This window comes from Schistocerca serialis, chromosome 2 (genome assembly GCF_023864345.2).
Source record: "Schistocerca serialis cubense isolate TAMUIC-IGC-003099 chromosome 2, iqSchSeri2.2, whole genome shotgun sequence".
Taxonomy (NCBI): domain Eukaryota; kingdom Metazoa; phylum Arthropoda; class Insecta; order Orthoptera; family Acrididae; genus Schistocerca; species Schistocerca serialis.
Window position 1 is genome coordinate 127,268,452 of NC_064639.1, and position 16,681 is coordinate 127,285,132.

General features: G+C 39.7%; 1 protein-coding gene across 1 annotated transcript in view; it reads left to right on the forward strand.

The window, feature by feature from the left end:
* Window positions 1-16,681, forward strand: part of LOC126455771 (dehydrogenase/reductase SDR family member 11-like) — a 72,794-nt gene that overhangs the window by 37,842 nt on the left and 18,271 nt on the right. Inside the window, exon 4 of the mRNA XM_050091536.1 lies at window positions 8,567-8,696. Coding sequence (XP_049947493.1) covers window positions 8,567-8,696 — 130 coding nt within the window. The remainder of the gene's footprint in view (window positions 1-8,566; window positions 8,697-16,681) is intronic.

The window sequence follows — 16,681 nt, forward strand, 5'->3', positions numbered from 1 at the left end:
ACAATCCTGAACCTGTTCTATCACACAGAGACGATAATTTCGATTATAAACATTTTCTGTCAGTGAGAAAGTTTAAAGTGTTTAAAAACGACAGAACACAGATTCACCCACTGGATTGGATACAACTATTTGCTTCTGAATTTATACCGCTATTGCCTGTAACGCAAAAGCTAAAATTTATTTGCAGTGCGTAAATGACCTCAGGGGATTCATTACGCTTTAATGAATATGTGCCGTAGCGTGCATAGGGCCCCGAGCTGTAGTAGTGCTGTTTCATCTTTAGTTTCCTGCACTGCTGCCTTCTCTTCTACTATCCTTTATATCTATCAAAACAGCTCTTTAACTATTGCTCTATCTAGAATTTAAAAAAAAAAAAAGACTAAAGAAAACCCGATATGACAAATTTTTACCGAAAGTGACAATTTTCATTAGGCACTCGAGAAATGACAACTACCGCCGTAATGTTAATTACAGATAAAATCGTAATTATCAATATCGTCAAAATTTTCAGCAACAGGAACCACACTTTAGTAACAATAGAGGTGTTTCACAACAACAACATCAAAACCAGCCGCTTAGCATACCTAACCAACAATGCAGTCTACACGGTCAACCAAACTTTAATGTTTCGCCGCGTGCACGTATAGTCCCTGATACAACAAATAGTAACGCACGGCAGCAAGGAAATAACTACGTACAGAAAACTCAGTATTTCAATTCCTATCGCAATGCACCGTATAGGAATGACTATTACGACAGACGTAAAAATAATGAGCACAATTATCAGCGTACATTTAATAACAGTCTATCTTATCAGCAGCAAGAACATTAGCAACAACATATTCTGGGGAATGAACCAGGCAATAGGTGTCATCTATAGCGTAACACGTCAGTAAGAAATAACAGAGCAGTTCAAATAGTCGAAATGCCACAGCATCCTCTCGTAAATAATAGCACGTACGACAGAATTTGACCAGACACAATACAGGTTGTATATTCCAGTAACGTAAGCAATAATTTAGACACGCAGAATCTTGTTCACGAAAATGTTATTAATTTTGACGCCATCCGACACATGTTTGCATTAAAGACAGAATCACGATGTACGTAGACGACATTCTTATCGCAGAAGCTAACTGGTCTGAACACAATCTGATTCTTGAACAACTGTTACAAACTTTTCGTGCACAAGGACTTCCAGTTAACCTCAGTAAATCGCACTTTGGCAAAACTTCTATAAAATTTCTTGGACACGTAATTTCAGCAGAAGGCATTGCGCCTGATCCGGAAAAACTTCAAGCTCTACGTGACATTACTATTCCTACAACGAAGAAGCAATTACGCAGTTTTTTGGGCTTAATTAACTTTTTTCGTAAATTTATTCATCACTCCGCTTTAGACACGCCTAGATTATGCCAATTAACAGGTAAAAACACTATTTGGTCTTGGGATAAGCAAGCACATTTTGAATTTGTGAACCTGAAACATGCTTTGTTGAATGCTCCACTTTTATCGCACCCAGATCTTACTAGAAATTTTTCCATTGCCACCGACAGTTCCAACACCGCCTTAGGCGTACATATTTTTCAGGAAATTGAAGAAGATGGCTCAACAGTAATTAAAAACATCGCATTTGCAAGGCGCATTCTGTCGCCTGCTGAACGAAATTATTCTGTTACAGAATTGGAAACATTATGTGTTGTACGGGCTTTTACGAGATTTCGGCACTTTCTTTATGGCAGACATACCACCGTCTACACAGACCACAGAGCGATACAATTGTTACTTTCGGCTAAGTTCACTCACGACAGATTAAGCAGATGGAAACTTTATTTACAGGCATTTAATTTTACAATAGTTCACATTCCTGGCATACAAAATGTTATAGCAGACGCACTATCGCCTTCTCTGAGCAACAATCAGCAAGACGTAGCAACAAACTTCTGCAAAGCATATTTCAGTGTCATGTACATTCAACAAGTTGCATTTGAAAATTTTATTTCATCGTCATTACAGGACATAGCACAAGAACAAAATAAAGACAACGTGTGGAAATAAATTAAACACCTTTGGCAAGATAGGAATAATGTTACGATTAGAAACCATTACACTGTACGCAATGACATTCTGTTTCGCCGCTCTCATCCTGACAGCAACAACTGGTTATTATGCATTCCTGACGAACTGGTTAACAAATTAATCTGGTACACTCATTTAAGTTACGCACATTACGGAGCAAGAAAATGTTTTCTTATACTGAGACAGAACTGTTATTTTACCAACATGGAGAAACGTATACGACGAGTTTTAGCGTCTTGTAAAATTTGCCAGAAAGCTAAGTCAGACACCACTTCACATATTCCTCCTTTATATCCCATTATACCTGTTAAATTAAGACACATGGCCGCTGTAGACAGTTTTGGTCCAATTCCGAGAACTAACAGAGGTTTTTGCTACATATTTGTCGCTTTTGAGCTCACTTCAAAATTTTTTACTTTCACTCCGTTACGCAAAGCTACTGCTAAAGCCGTTTCGAAAGCATTTGTAAAACATTTTCTATTTCATGTAGGGCATGTGATGAAAGTAATTTCTGACAATGGATCACAATTTCGTTCTGCTATATGGACACGTATGTTACGAGCTAGAAACATTTCTCCGATTTATATATCCAAGTACCATGCTTCTTCGAACCCCTGTGAAAGATTAATGAAATAAATTGGTAAACTGTGTAGAATATACTGCCACAAAAGACATATTGATTGGGATACACACATACTCTCATTCCAAGATGTAATTAATTCCATTCCAAATGAATGCACTATGCTATCTCCGTCTGTTATACTGAAAAACGTTGAACCACCAAACAAAATTAAAGAATTAGTTAACTTCCCTACCTGTCGTCGACTAAGACACCACGAAATAATTGACATTGCGCTGAACAACATCAAACGTGCCGCAGAGCGCCGGAGAAGACAGCAAAAACAGGTTTGTACACTCCGCGACTTTCACATTGGACAGAAGATATTAGTACGTACACACTATTTATCCAGCAGAATAAAAGATAAGTGCAGTAAATTTGAACTTCTATACGCAGGTCCATATCGGATTCGCAGCATCCCTCACCCCAATGTTGTACACGTCGAAACTTTGAGAACCAGAAAATCGAAAGGCAACCACCATTGGTCAAATATTAAACTCTTTATTGAATGAAGACACTGTATGATTCAACACACTATGATGCCATTTACTATCGCAATTATATTCACATGACTAATTATTGATGATTATCGTATTTTTTCTTGGCAAGTGCCCGGCAAGGTAAGGTTAGCAGGTCGCTTTTCTTGTCGTTACACATCAGACAGTGCATATTTTTCCAGATGAACTTACGTAATTTATGAATAATTATGCAATTCTATGTAATGACGTATTAATTTTATCAAATTCTCTCTCCATTAAAGTCTTTAATTCTCGCCTCTATTAACTACACTACATACAAGCTGAACACAACGAACGTCACATTTTGTCTTTTTATGTATGATTGTTTTCATGTTTTGTTTATATGCACTGTGAAATAGTTAAGGTATAACACACCAGTTGATTTTGACATTCTTTTTGCCCTATGACATCTCAAGATCGTGACTGTTTTACGTTTTTTGCTGCTGCATTGAATTATTCTGTGTAAATTTTTGCATCTGAACACTGTCAATGTCTTTGACATATTACGTTTTCTGTCATGTTATGCTGTATGGTTAATTATGTCACCATAAATCAGTCATTATTTAGTGGGTATATGATTTAAATGCAAGACATTAATCTTTGTTCATCAATTTCAGAAAGAAATGATGCGTGTAAGAAATAAATTCAACAGAAATGGGAATTTCACCTACGGAATAAACGAAAGAAGATGCAATAACTTTATGAGGAAGAGTAAATGGATCAGGATTAACAAGCATTAACAAGAATATACTATACTCATCGTAGAATAGCAGTCTTAACTAATTTTTTCTTTCAGAATACAAGGTGATTGATGCAGGCTGTCAGACAGAACTACACATCTTAGTTTTAGTGATGAAGTATGCTAGAGATAAGGAATAGTTGTGTAATGAGTAATGAAGTGATTTTTTGCAGATGATAATGAATGCTGATGAATAATGATGAAGAATATGCTGCTATGAATAATGAAGTTTTTCTTTACAGGTGATAATGATAATGGAGTTTTTGATGATATGGATAATGAAGTTTTTTCTTTGCAGATGAGGATAATGTTGAAGTTATATTTAGGCTATGTAGTATTTAAGTATTTGTTGCAGTTCGTTTTGACAGCAAGTGTTATATTGCACAATATAATGACTGAAGGTTTTGGAAAGGACAGCTATGGAACACATTTTTATACACATTTCACTACCTGTTAATTCGAAGTTCACTACTTTTCAGCATAAAATGCATTTCTCTTTTGAGCTTAATAATCCATTTTTATATATTTTTTGCAGGAGAAATTATTTATGAGATTAATGTGCTATAAGCAGTTGTTCATTAAATCTATGAATGTGGTTACATATACTCTACTTGTTTCATAATCTTGCCACAGCTGACTTATGACAAATGATGTTACACATTTTTCATTTATACCAATAACCCAGAAGCAAATTCTTCTCTCTTGCTTTCCCCTATAATTACCCTAAGCAATGCATTGCGAACAAAAAAAATGTATTACCAGTCCCAAATAATGTTACTAGTTTAAGAGAATTCTGAATAACACTGATCAGCTCTGAATAGTATGTCACTTCAGTAATGACTTCTTAATGATACAAAAAAATATATATAAAATAATGCTTTGTAATGGGCAAATAACTGCCATTGTTTATTGTAATGAGACTTATTATAATGCCCATGATTATTAATGCTATGACTGTAATTAACTGATTTTTAATCATGACTTCTTAATGGTGTGTATCACCAGTTTCAAATAATGCTACTCATTTAAGAAAGTTCTGAATAATACTGAATGATGAACAATGTTTTATACTATTCAATACTTACTGGCCACTGAGTGCCAATAATTAATGTCACTAAATGAATTACGTTAATAATTATGCCATTAATTAGCTCCTGTTTTCAATTATGACCTTTCATGTTTTGGTAACTGGCCAATGAGTGCCAATAATTAATGTCACTAAATGAATTACGTTATTAATTGTGCCATTAATTAGCTCTTGTTTTCAATGTTGACTTTTCATGTTTTGGTAAATGGCCAATGAGTGCCAATAATTTGTATCACTCAATGTATTATGTTAATGCTAGGCCAATAATTGACTCTCCTTTTCAATTAAGACTTCTGATGAACATTATTCTGTTATACTAAATATGCTTTGTAACTTCCCAAGGACTGCCACTGTTTATTGTAATACGATTACCCATGATGCCAATAATTTAATTTTATGAACATTATTCTGTAATACTACATACTTGGTACAGAAATGTTCAATAACTGGGCTATGAATGCCGCAAACTACTACTGTAATTCTCAATGAAGCCTATTATGTGACTTAATGTCCTTCACCTTATGAGCTAACTACCCTGAATTACTGCAATATCCATTTGTCCTGTCCATCCTCATGATAATGGAGCACTATATTTGGTTTTTGCACTAATTCTACGTTGGTGTGCCTTGTAAGAGCGTGGTTTTGACACGACATGCCGTCCACCACCGTGAGCGATGAGGACGTTATTATGGTCCCACTGTTTGGTGTACCTAATGTACTGCCAAAATGAAAACATGGAACATTACTACGACAGTTCAGTGTCTTGGCTACGCTGATAAATTCTGATGGGAAAAGAACTTCAAATTGTGTCACTTGGTGTTGTACTTCTGTGGAAAGATATGGACTTTCAGAACAGCTGTGTGCAATCTAAAGTGCTACAACCTTGATGCAATCCTTCCCTTTCCTATCCTAATTCTTGTCACATAGTGAAAATCATTTTTTGCTAACATCATTTATGTTCATGGGCTATACATTTTTTTCGATTTGCTGAACTCCAGTGCGAGTACACTTATGTCACTTGTCGACATGATTTTTTTTGCCATTATGTTTATTTGTTGTGAAAATGCTAAAGACATATTTTCTATTTGTTCTGAAGTTCAGTATATGTGCACTCTTGTCTTTTATATTGTATATACATTTTTATTTTGATATGTTCTGAACTACAGTGCATGTGCACTTATGTTATATGTTAATATGTTTTCTACTGAACTTCAGTGCCTGTGCACTTTTCTCATTTTTCAATATGATTTGTACTCATTCTGTATGTTCAATACTTCAGTGCGTTTGCACTTATGTCATTTGTTACTCATTGTATATACATTTCGTCATTTGCTGATATGTTCTCAACTGCAGTGCATGTACACTCATGTCACTTGTCAACATGATTTTTTGCCATTCTGTTTATTTGTTCTGAAAATGCTAAAGAATTTTTTCAGTGCGTGTGCACTTTGTTAACTGTCAAATAATTTGTATATACATTTTTCTGATCTGCGAATGTGTTTTGTACTCATATCTTGTCTTTGTCTGAAATGTTTTGTACTCGGTGCATGTGCACAACATTTAATTCATGTATCTAAATATTCTGTAAATTGTACAAGTTGATTAATTAAAGAAAAATTTTGCCGCGATTGGCAAGTCCAAATGACTCACCATCGCTGCCAAATTTTTACCCCCCCAGTGGAGGGTTATGAAACACGTATGTTGTGTGGCGGCGATGGCGAGGCATTGCAGAGTCTCTGACCAGAGAGCCATTTATCGTGGCTAGTCTGCGCTTGACCGCGCGTGAGTTGCGAGCGGGACTCTGTCAGTAGTAGTCGTGCAGTACAGTTGCGAGCAGTAGTCAGGGGGCAGTCTGTCAGTAGCAGTAGGGCAGAGCAGTCTGTCGGTAGTAGCAGCCCAGTGCAGTTGTGTGTGAGGAGTCGGCGGGCGTCGACGTGGCACTCTGGTCAAGATTCAGGATGAGGTATATTATTTTTAAATGCGCTCAGCTAATAATGTAAATTAACTGTAACTAATTTGTGCAACAATCGCCCCAATAATAATTTTGATTTCAAAGCAATTTTTTTACAAAAGAACTATTTAATTGAACGAACGATTTCCTTCCATTTCCTTTAAAGATAATGTAAAGTTTATTTATTGTACTTAATTTTCAACAAGTGCCCCAATAATAATTTTGATTTCAAAGCAATATTTTTAACAAAAGAACTATTTAATTGAACGAACGATTTCCTTCCATTTCCTTTAAAGAAAAGTTTCAGTTAAATTTAAAAAAAAAAAAATATTACTTGCGATGCAGTTCCTCCAAGCCGTGGCCAACAATAAGAGCAGAAATTTGACATGCAGTTTCAATGAGGTAAGAAATTAATTATAATTTTTTTGCACAGGGCCAAAGACCGATATTTTGGTTTAATTGAGTTTACATTGTCACTGAAGTCTCATTAGCATTGAATTGTTTTTCATTATTTTCGTGAGAGCTTACACCTTGAGCCGGATTGCGATTCTCATTTTCATTGTCATTAAATGTATTTGCTGGGAGGTTACATTAGGTTGTAGAGCTTACACCTTGAGTCAGATTGCGATTCTCATTTTCATTGTCATTAAATTTATTTGCTGGGAGGTTACATTAGGTTGTATTCTAGTTAACATTCAATTATTGTGTTTCAAAAATTTCTCTGGGAGGTTACACTTAGCACAATGTCCATTAGCATTTAAAATAATATCTTTTAAATTTTCGGTGGGGAGGTTACAAACGTGCAAATAACCACAAAGTTCCTCTTACAGGAAAGTAAGCGAGATAACAACTCAAATATATAACATTATTTACATGCATAGTTAATACAATATTTTGATTTCCAGTGTTGACATCATCGACCTAATAGTTGTCGCCTGGTACGAATAGATGCCCGATATGTGTGTGTTACTGTAAATGTACCATGTGAACATAAAGGTCCCAAGACTGCGATATCACGAAACATTGTTGCTTTCGTGTGTCATTTCTACCATAGCACTTGATCGGTATGCATGGGCACAAGTTGGTAGCAATCCACTTTTTGATGTTCACGTATTGGAGATTTTAAAGCGTGGTAAAGAAGGTATCATCATAGTTGTGTATACAAAACCACCATTCCTTTCACCACTCTTACTAACTACGTAATCACGATATTTGCTTTGTTCACATCTGTGGCGAAGTACCCTTTGAATTATGTAAGTTTTATTGGCCTACTTGTATAATTAATACTAAAAATCAATACTTCAGTTTTCATGTTCACCTATTAATATTATGATGAGCGCGATATTTGTTTTAGACAATGTTCATCCAACCAGGGACAACAAAAGAGTCTTGATGAAGGTCCTAGCAGAGGAGTCGAAGCGTCGAGTTCTAAAGAAAAAGTCTGTAATGGAATAAATGGAAAAAGTCTATAATGGGCCTAATCGTCCAGAAATTTTCACCTTCAATGATAACGAAAGCCTGCAGACCTCCATACTTTTACGTGCTTGTTAATGTACAAAGTTTGTTTTTCCAGTGACTTGGGACACTTGCCGCCATTCGGCACTGACCGAGCCATGTACGGAGCCAGCAAGCACGCAGTCAGAGTGCTCCTGGAAGGGCTGAGGAAGGACCTGGTCGCCAGGGGCAGCAAGATACGAGTTGGGGTACGTAGCAGCCAGCTCACGTCGTCTAATGAGGTAGAAGACGAAAGAAACGTCCAGGTGGTAGTTAGATGGAGAAGAAAATAACAATGCCTTATTTTTGAGATGGTGTAACGTTAATGGAAGTCCTGCGAGGCAGGTGACGGAAAGGTCACAATGACACAGTAGTAAGTTCTTCGTCGCTCTCACACACGCAGTGGAAAAATTAAAGAACCCGCATCATTACCTTACATCTACATCTACATCTACATACATACTACGCAATCCACCATACGGTGCGTGGCGGAAGGTACCTCGTACCACAACTAGCATCTTCTCTCCCTGTTCCACTCCCAAACAGAACGAGGGAAAAATGACTGCCTATATGCCTCTGTACGAGCCCTGATCTCTCTTATCTTATCTTTGTGGTCTTTCCGCGAAATGTAAGTTGGCGGCAGTAAAATTGTACTGCAATCAGCCTCAAATGCTGCTTCTCTAAATTTCCTCAGTACTGATTCACGAAAAGAACGCCTCCTTTCCTCTAGAGACTCCCACCCGATTTCCTGAAGCATTTCCGTAACACTCGCGTGATGACCAAACCTACCAGTAACAAATCTAGCAGCCCGCCTCTGAATTGCTTCTATGTCCTCCCTCAATCCGACCTGGTAGGGATCCCAAACGCTCGAGCAGTACTCGAGAATAGGTCGTATTAGTATTTTATAAGCGGTCTCCTTTACAGATGAACCACATCTTCCCAAAATTCTACCAATGAACCGAAGACGACTATCCGCCTTCCCCACAATTGCCATTACATGCTTGTCCCACTTCATATCGCTCTGCAATGTTACGCGCAAATATTTAATCGACGTGACTGTTGTCAAGCGCTACACTACTAATGGAGTATTCAGACATAACGGGATTCTTTTTCCTGTTCATCTGCATTAATTTACATTTATCTATATTTAGAGTTAACTGCTATTCTTTACACCAATCACAAATCCTGTCCAAGTCCTCTTGTACCCTCCTACAGTCACTCAACGACGACACCTTCCCGTACACCAAAGCATCACCAGCAAACAGCCGCACATTGCCATCCACCCTATCCAAAAGATCATTTATGTTGATATAAAACAACAGCGCACCTATCACACTTCCCTGGGGCACTCCAGATGATACCCTCACCACATGATGACAAGTGTGGTCTGAGCGTGTGAAGAGAGGACAAAGTCCAAAAACCAGACTGTCTGCTGAATGGTAAATATATTCGAAGTAGAAGAAAACAGTTCAGACTATGTACGGTCGCTTTGGCAATTGTGGCCGACATAGTAAATATATTGAGGTGACAAAAGTCGTGGGATACCGATACGCACATACACAGATGACGCCAGTATCGCGCACACGAAGTATATAAGGGCAGTGCATTGCCGAAGCTGTCGTTTGTATTCAGGTGATTCGTGTAAAAAGTTTTCCGGCGTGATTATGGCCGCTCGACGGGAATTAGCAGACTTTCAACGAGAAATGGTAGTTGGAGATAGAAGCTTTGTAATGTAAAAACATAAAAACAGTGATATTTAAAAAAATATACGGCAGTCTGCCAATGTAATCGTATTCTTAATGACTCAATAGTAGCGGCTGAAAACACTTTTCTGCAAATGAGTCACAAGAATGTTCTTGTGGTGTCACCGCCAGACGCCACACTTGCTAGGTGGTAGCCTTTAAATCGGCCGCGGTCCGTTAGTATACGTCGGACCCGCGTGTCGCCACTGTCAGTGATTGCAGACCGAGCGCCGCCACACGACAGGTCTAGAGAGACTTCCTAGCACTCGCCCCAGTTGTACAGCCGACTTTCCTAGCGATGGTTCACTGACAAATTACGCTCTCATTTGCCGAGACGATAGTTAGTATAGCTTTCAGCTAGGTCATTTGCTACGACCTAGCAAGGCGCCATTATCATTTGCTATTTATCTTGTGATGCATGTACCGTCTGACCGATGTTCACCAATTATGGATTAAAGTTAAGTATTCCAGAAGCTCCGTACTTTTTTTACTAGACTCAACTCCTTTAACTGTTCCAGACCTCACGCCAGCCTGCGTGAGCTTAAACGCATGCCTTTCGGCTATCTCATAGTGGCTTGGCTGTCTTGCCAAGTCACAACAGTTCTTAATAGTGCAATATCTTTTAAGTTAGCCCGACACAGATCAGTAATTAATAAACTAGCCCAGTTCTCAGGGTAATTACGTAATCGTCGATAGTTAATTGTTCCTTCCTTCTTCACCTAACACCACAGATATTATTCCAGGCTCGTGAGAAGTGGCGTGCTTATTTCGCCAGAGAATATTCCACAAGTCCGTTCGATGTAAACTACTGCAATACGTAGCTTGATATCGTGGTTTGGCCTCGATTCCCCAATATAAGATAACAAGAGTAGCATCTACAAAATGAAATCCTATTATGGAACTGGAATCCTGTGACCAGATCGTTTCTGCCTGGGATGCTATCTCGTTATATAAAGAAAAGCTGTAAGTAAAAATTGTTAAATTATTATCAGCGGCCGCGGGTCTCGTAGGATCTGCAAGAAAGTTAATTGTCCTAACCAACGGCACGTCTCATAGATGAGCTAAAAGAAAAATGTTAAGGATTTTCTAAGATGGCGCCTAACAATGAAAATTCTTTGTTGAGGCCCATATCTACTTAGGACAATCCAGATACCAGATTACAAATTGACTGACCGCATACAAAAATTATTTTGACAAAACAACCATTATATTTTTCTGGATTTAAGTACAACTTACATTATTAGCTGGTACAGCAAGATGAGCTTTACACAAGAACGTCCTCTTAGGTCCGAATCCAAGCAGATAAGATAAGCGAATGACAAAGAAAAGATAGTTCATGCATAGAAGCGCAAGAGTCCATGGAATAACATGTCCATTGTAGTTCTATCTCTTCTTCCTTGGTGTAACTAGTCGGTTCTTCATAAAATTTATCGTAATATTTAGTTTACATATTTTCTAAACTCAAGACCACCCAGGAGAAACAGTACAGCGTGGGACATTCCATTTATACAATTGTTAGAAAATTCAATATTCCGAGATCCAAAGTGTCAAGAGTATGCCGAGAAAACCACATTTCAGGCATCACCTCTCACCACAGACAACGCAGTGACCGATGATGGCCTTCACTTAACGACGCAGCGGCGTTTGTATAGAGTTGTCAATGCTAAAAGACAAGCAATAGTGCGTGAAATAACAGCAGAAGTCAGTGTGGGACGTTCGAGGAACGTATCTGTTAGGACAGCGTGGCGAAGTCCGGCGTTAATGTCTGTCGGAGCAGACGACCATCGCGAGTGCATTTGCCAACAGCACAACGCCTGCAGGTCGTGAACATATCGATTGGACACGAGACGACTGGAAAACCGTGACCTAGTCAGGTGAGTCCGCATTTCAATTGGTGAGAGCTGCACGGTTCGAGTGTGGCGCACATCCCACGAAGGCATGGATCCAGGTTGTCAACGAGGCACTGTCCAAGCTGGTGGTCGCTCCATAATGGTGTGTGCTGTGTACATGGGAGGGAGTCGGTCCTCTGGTCCAACTGGGCATGGTTATGTTCGGCTGCCTGGAGACCATTTACAGCCATTCACGGACTTCACGTTCCCGAACAAATATGGAATTTTTATGGATGACACTGTGCCAGGTGACCGGAAACAGTTGTTCGCGACTGGCCTGAAGAACATTCTGGACTATTCGAGCGAATGATTTGGTCACCCAGACCGCCCAACATGAATGCCAGCGAGCATTTATGGGACATAAACGAGAGGTCAGTTCGTGCAATAAATCCTGCACCAGCAACACTTTCGCAAATATGGACGGCTATAGAGGCAGCATGGCTCAATATTTCTGTATAGGACTTCCAATAACTTCTTGAGTCCATGCCACGTGGAGAAGCACTTCGCCGGGCAAAAGGAGGTCCGACACGATATGGAAGATGTCCCATGTCTTTTGTCACCTCACAGTATATGATAAACAAAATCGTAGTAAAACATGTATGAGAGTCACTCCAAAAAGAAAATGCACACTGTTTTTGTAAAAATACAGTTTTCATTCTGCACGTGTGAAAGTTTTACAGTGTGTGGATACATCCTTCCCGCTTGTTTTCAAACTTAGTTCAACCTGTTCCCGTGAGTGGCGCCATCACAGCATGTCTTCAAGATGGCTGCTACCCTTGACGTTCGTCAGAAGCAACGTGCTGTCATAGAACTCCTGTGCTGTGAAAATGAGGCAGTGGGAAACATCCACAAGAGGTATGGAGATGCTGCTACCGATCGCAGTACAGTTAGTCGGTGAGCAGGCAGAAAGCGGGCACGGCAGTATTGAGGATTGTCCTCGCAGCGGCAGGCCTCGTACTGCACACACTCCAGTCAATGTGCAGAGAGTTAACGAATTGGTGACTGCTGACAGATGCATCACAGTGAACGAATTGTCACGCTATGCTGGAATAGGGGATGGAAGTGTTTGCAGAATACTGAAAGTGTTGGCGTTAAAAAAGGTTTGTGCCAGGTGGGTTCCCAGGATGTTGACAGTGGCTCACAAATAAACGAGAAAAACGGTATGCAGCGAACTTTTGGAACAGAACGAAAATGGTGGAGATGAATTTCTTGGAAGAATTGTGACAGGTGATGAAACATGGCTCCATCATTTTTCACCAGAGACGAAGAGGCAATCAATGGAGTGGCATCATGAAAATTCACCCAAGAAAAAAATTCAATACCACACCTTCTGCTGGAAAAGTTATGGCTACTGTGTTTTTCGATTCCGAAGGACTCTTGCTTGTGGACATCATGCCAAGTGAAACCACCATAAATTCTGATGCATATGTGGCGACACTGAAGAAACTTCAAGCTCGACTGAGTCGTGTTCGACTACATCGGCAAAAGCAGGATGTTTTGCTGTTGCACGACAATGCACGGCCACATGTCAGTCAAAAAACCATGGAAGCGACCACAAAACTCGGATGGACAATACTGAAACACCTGTCTTACAGTCCTGACCTGGCTCCATGGCCGGCCGAAGTGGCCGAGCGGTTCTAGGCGCTACAGTATGGAACCGCGCGACCGCTACGGTCGAAGGTTCGAATCCGGCCTCGGCCATGGATGAGTGTGATGTCCTCAGGTTAGTTAGGTTTAAGTAGTTCTAACTAAAAGAGTCTCTTCGTTGAACAAGGTTTGAAGATGATGACTCCCTTGTGCACGCTGCCAAACAGTGGCTCCAACAGGTTGGTCCAGAATTTTATCCTGTGAGAATACAGGCACTGGTTCCAAGATGGCGTAACAGTTGAGAGGGATGGAAATTATGTGGAGAAATGAAAATATTGTTCCTAAAAGAAGTATATACACACTGTAAAACTTTCAAACAGGTAGAATAAAAATGGTTCAAATGGCTCTGAGCACTATGGGACTTAACATCTATGGTCATCAGTCCCCTAGAACTTAGAACTACTTAAACCTAACTAACCTAAGGACATCCCACAACACCCAGCCATCACGAGGCAGAGAAAATCCCTGACCCCGCCGGGAATCGAACCCGGGGGTAGAATAAAAGATGGATTAAAAAAAATACTGTGCATTTCTTTTGGAGTGACCCTCGTAAATTAAGATTCTTAACACCTGTATGTATATATCTAAATTCATGCCCAAACTAGAAGTTAAGGATAAATTAAGCTTTTATGGAAATGAGAGGCAGTGAGCCAGTGCTTGGGACGGTTTCCCTCAAGCCGTGTGCAAGGCCAGAGCGGACGCACAACACGAGTGTGTGGCGGAACCTGAGCTGGCACAGGTGTGAGGCACATGGTCGACCGTAAAAAGAGTGCTCTCATTGTGTCAGCATTTTTTAATCTGTGTAACGTGTTGGAAATGGCACTACAGTGCACCAGGCGCTGTAACCAACTACAAAGTGTGTGGATAATACTGTAATGCTCTGCCTCATTGATTTTTTGAATAATATGATCGATCGGATGCTCTCTTTCAAATTCTGAAGGCTATTTACAATTTGTACAGAAATCAGATGGCAGTTGTAAGAGTCGAGGGGTATGAAAGGGAAGCAGTGGTTGGGAAGGAAGTGAGACAGGGTTGTAGCCTATCCCCAATGTTATTCCATCTGTATATTGAGCAAGCAGTGAAGGAAACTAAAAGAAAAATTTCGAGTAGGAATTAAAATCCATGGAGAAGAAATAAAAACTTTGAAGTTCGCCGATGACATTGTAATTCTGTCAGAGACAGCAAAGGACCTGGAAGAGCAGCTGAATGGAATGGACACTGTCTTGAAGGGAGGATATAACATGAACATCAACAAAAGCAAAACAAGGATAATGGAATGTAGTCGAACTAAATCGGGTGTTCCTGCGGGAATTAGATTAGGAAGTGAGACGCTTAAAGTAGCAAATGAGTTTTGCTATTTGGGGAGCAAAATAACTGAGGGTGGTCGAAGTAGAAAGGATATAAAATGTACACTGGTAATGGCAAGGAAAGCGTTTCCGAAAAAGAGAAATTTGTTAACATCGAATATAGATTTAAGTGTCGTGAAGTCGTTTCTGAAAGTATTTGTATGGAGTGTAGCCATGTATGGAAGTGAAACGTGGACGATAAATAGTTTGGACAGGAAGAGAATAGAAGCTTTCGAAATGTTGTGCTACAGAAGAATGCTGAAGATTAGATGGGTAGGTCACGTAACTAATGAGGAGGTATTGAATAGAATTGGAGAGAAGAGAAATTTGTGGCACAGCTTGACTACAAGAAGGGATCGGTTGGTAGGGCATATTCTGAGGCATCAAGGGATCCCCAATTTTGTATTGGAGGGCAGCATGGAGGGTGAAAATCGTAGAGGGAGACGAACAGATGAATACACTAAACACATTCCGAAGGATGTATGTTGCAGTAGGTACTGGGAGATGAAGAACCTTGAACAGGATAGAGTAACATGGAGAGCTGCATCAAACCAGTCTCTGGACTGAAGACCACAACAACAACAATATGATCGACCGAAGTTTATAGAAGTGCTTGCTACTAAATCTACATGGGTTTTCACGGCAAGCAGTTATGGTCGTGGGATATCAAACAAAGCACAAGCGTGACGAAGAAAATTAAGCTTCAAGGTTTAATCGTTTAATGCGAGTAGCCAAGCTTCCTACACTTCAAAAGTGCCGACGACAGTTTCACTTAGCATAAGAATTGCATGCCCTAGGTCAATTGAAATACTACACTGTGCAGTATATTATCTGTATAGCTCTTGTCCGGTGATGTGTAAAAGGTCTGCACATGACGTAGGTTTTTGTGGTAAAGAGAAGGACTAAAAATTGATTCCAGTACAACAATACCAATCGCCGTTATTTAGATTTTATTTTTAGGCTACCAGGTTCGACGATGCACTACGTCATCTTCAGGCCTGCTCAATCGAGTAATACAGCAACACTTTTAACTGGTCTCGTAAAGATTATTACGGGCAAGTGTGCTGCTTGGACAACTGTCAGCGCCTCTAAATAACGGCGATTGGCATTGTTTTACGGGATATTGACCAGCCGTAGTCCCATACTCCAGACACAAGATTGGGTTACATTCATTAAAAATTAATTGCTTAGAATGATATCTTTCTTGCTGTTGAAATGGTTAATTTATTATTTATATACTGGACATACTGTTAAGGTGAATTTTTGTGTTCTACTACCAATTATTTAGCGTGACAGAACTGTTTAATGCGTAGCTCTTGGTTAAGCTGCAAAGATACTGAGCACTGTTCAGTGGTACAGGCAGGTTAGTGTAAACTGTAACGTGTGGGACGGCCATTAAATAACTCAAACTTCTGTAATGGAAATGAGCGTTTGGCGTCATTGGCCGGAAGGCCCCTTACGGGGCAGGTCCGGCCGCCTTGGTGCAGGTCTTATTACATTCGGCGCCACATTGGGCGACGTGCGCGCCGGTTCAAATGGTTCAAATGGCTCTGAGCACTATGGGACTTAA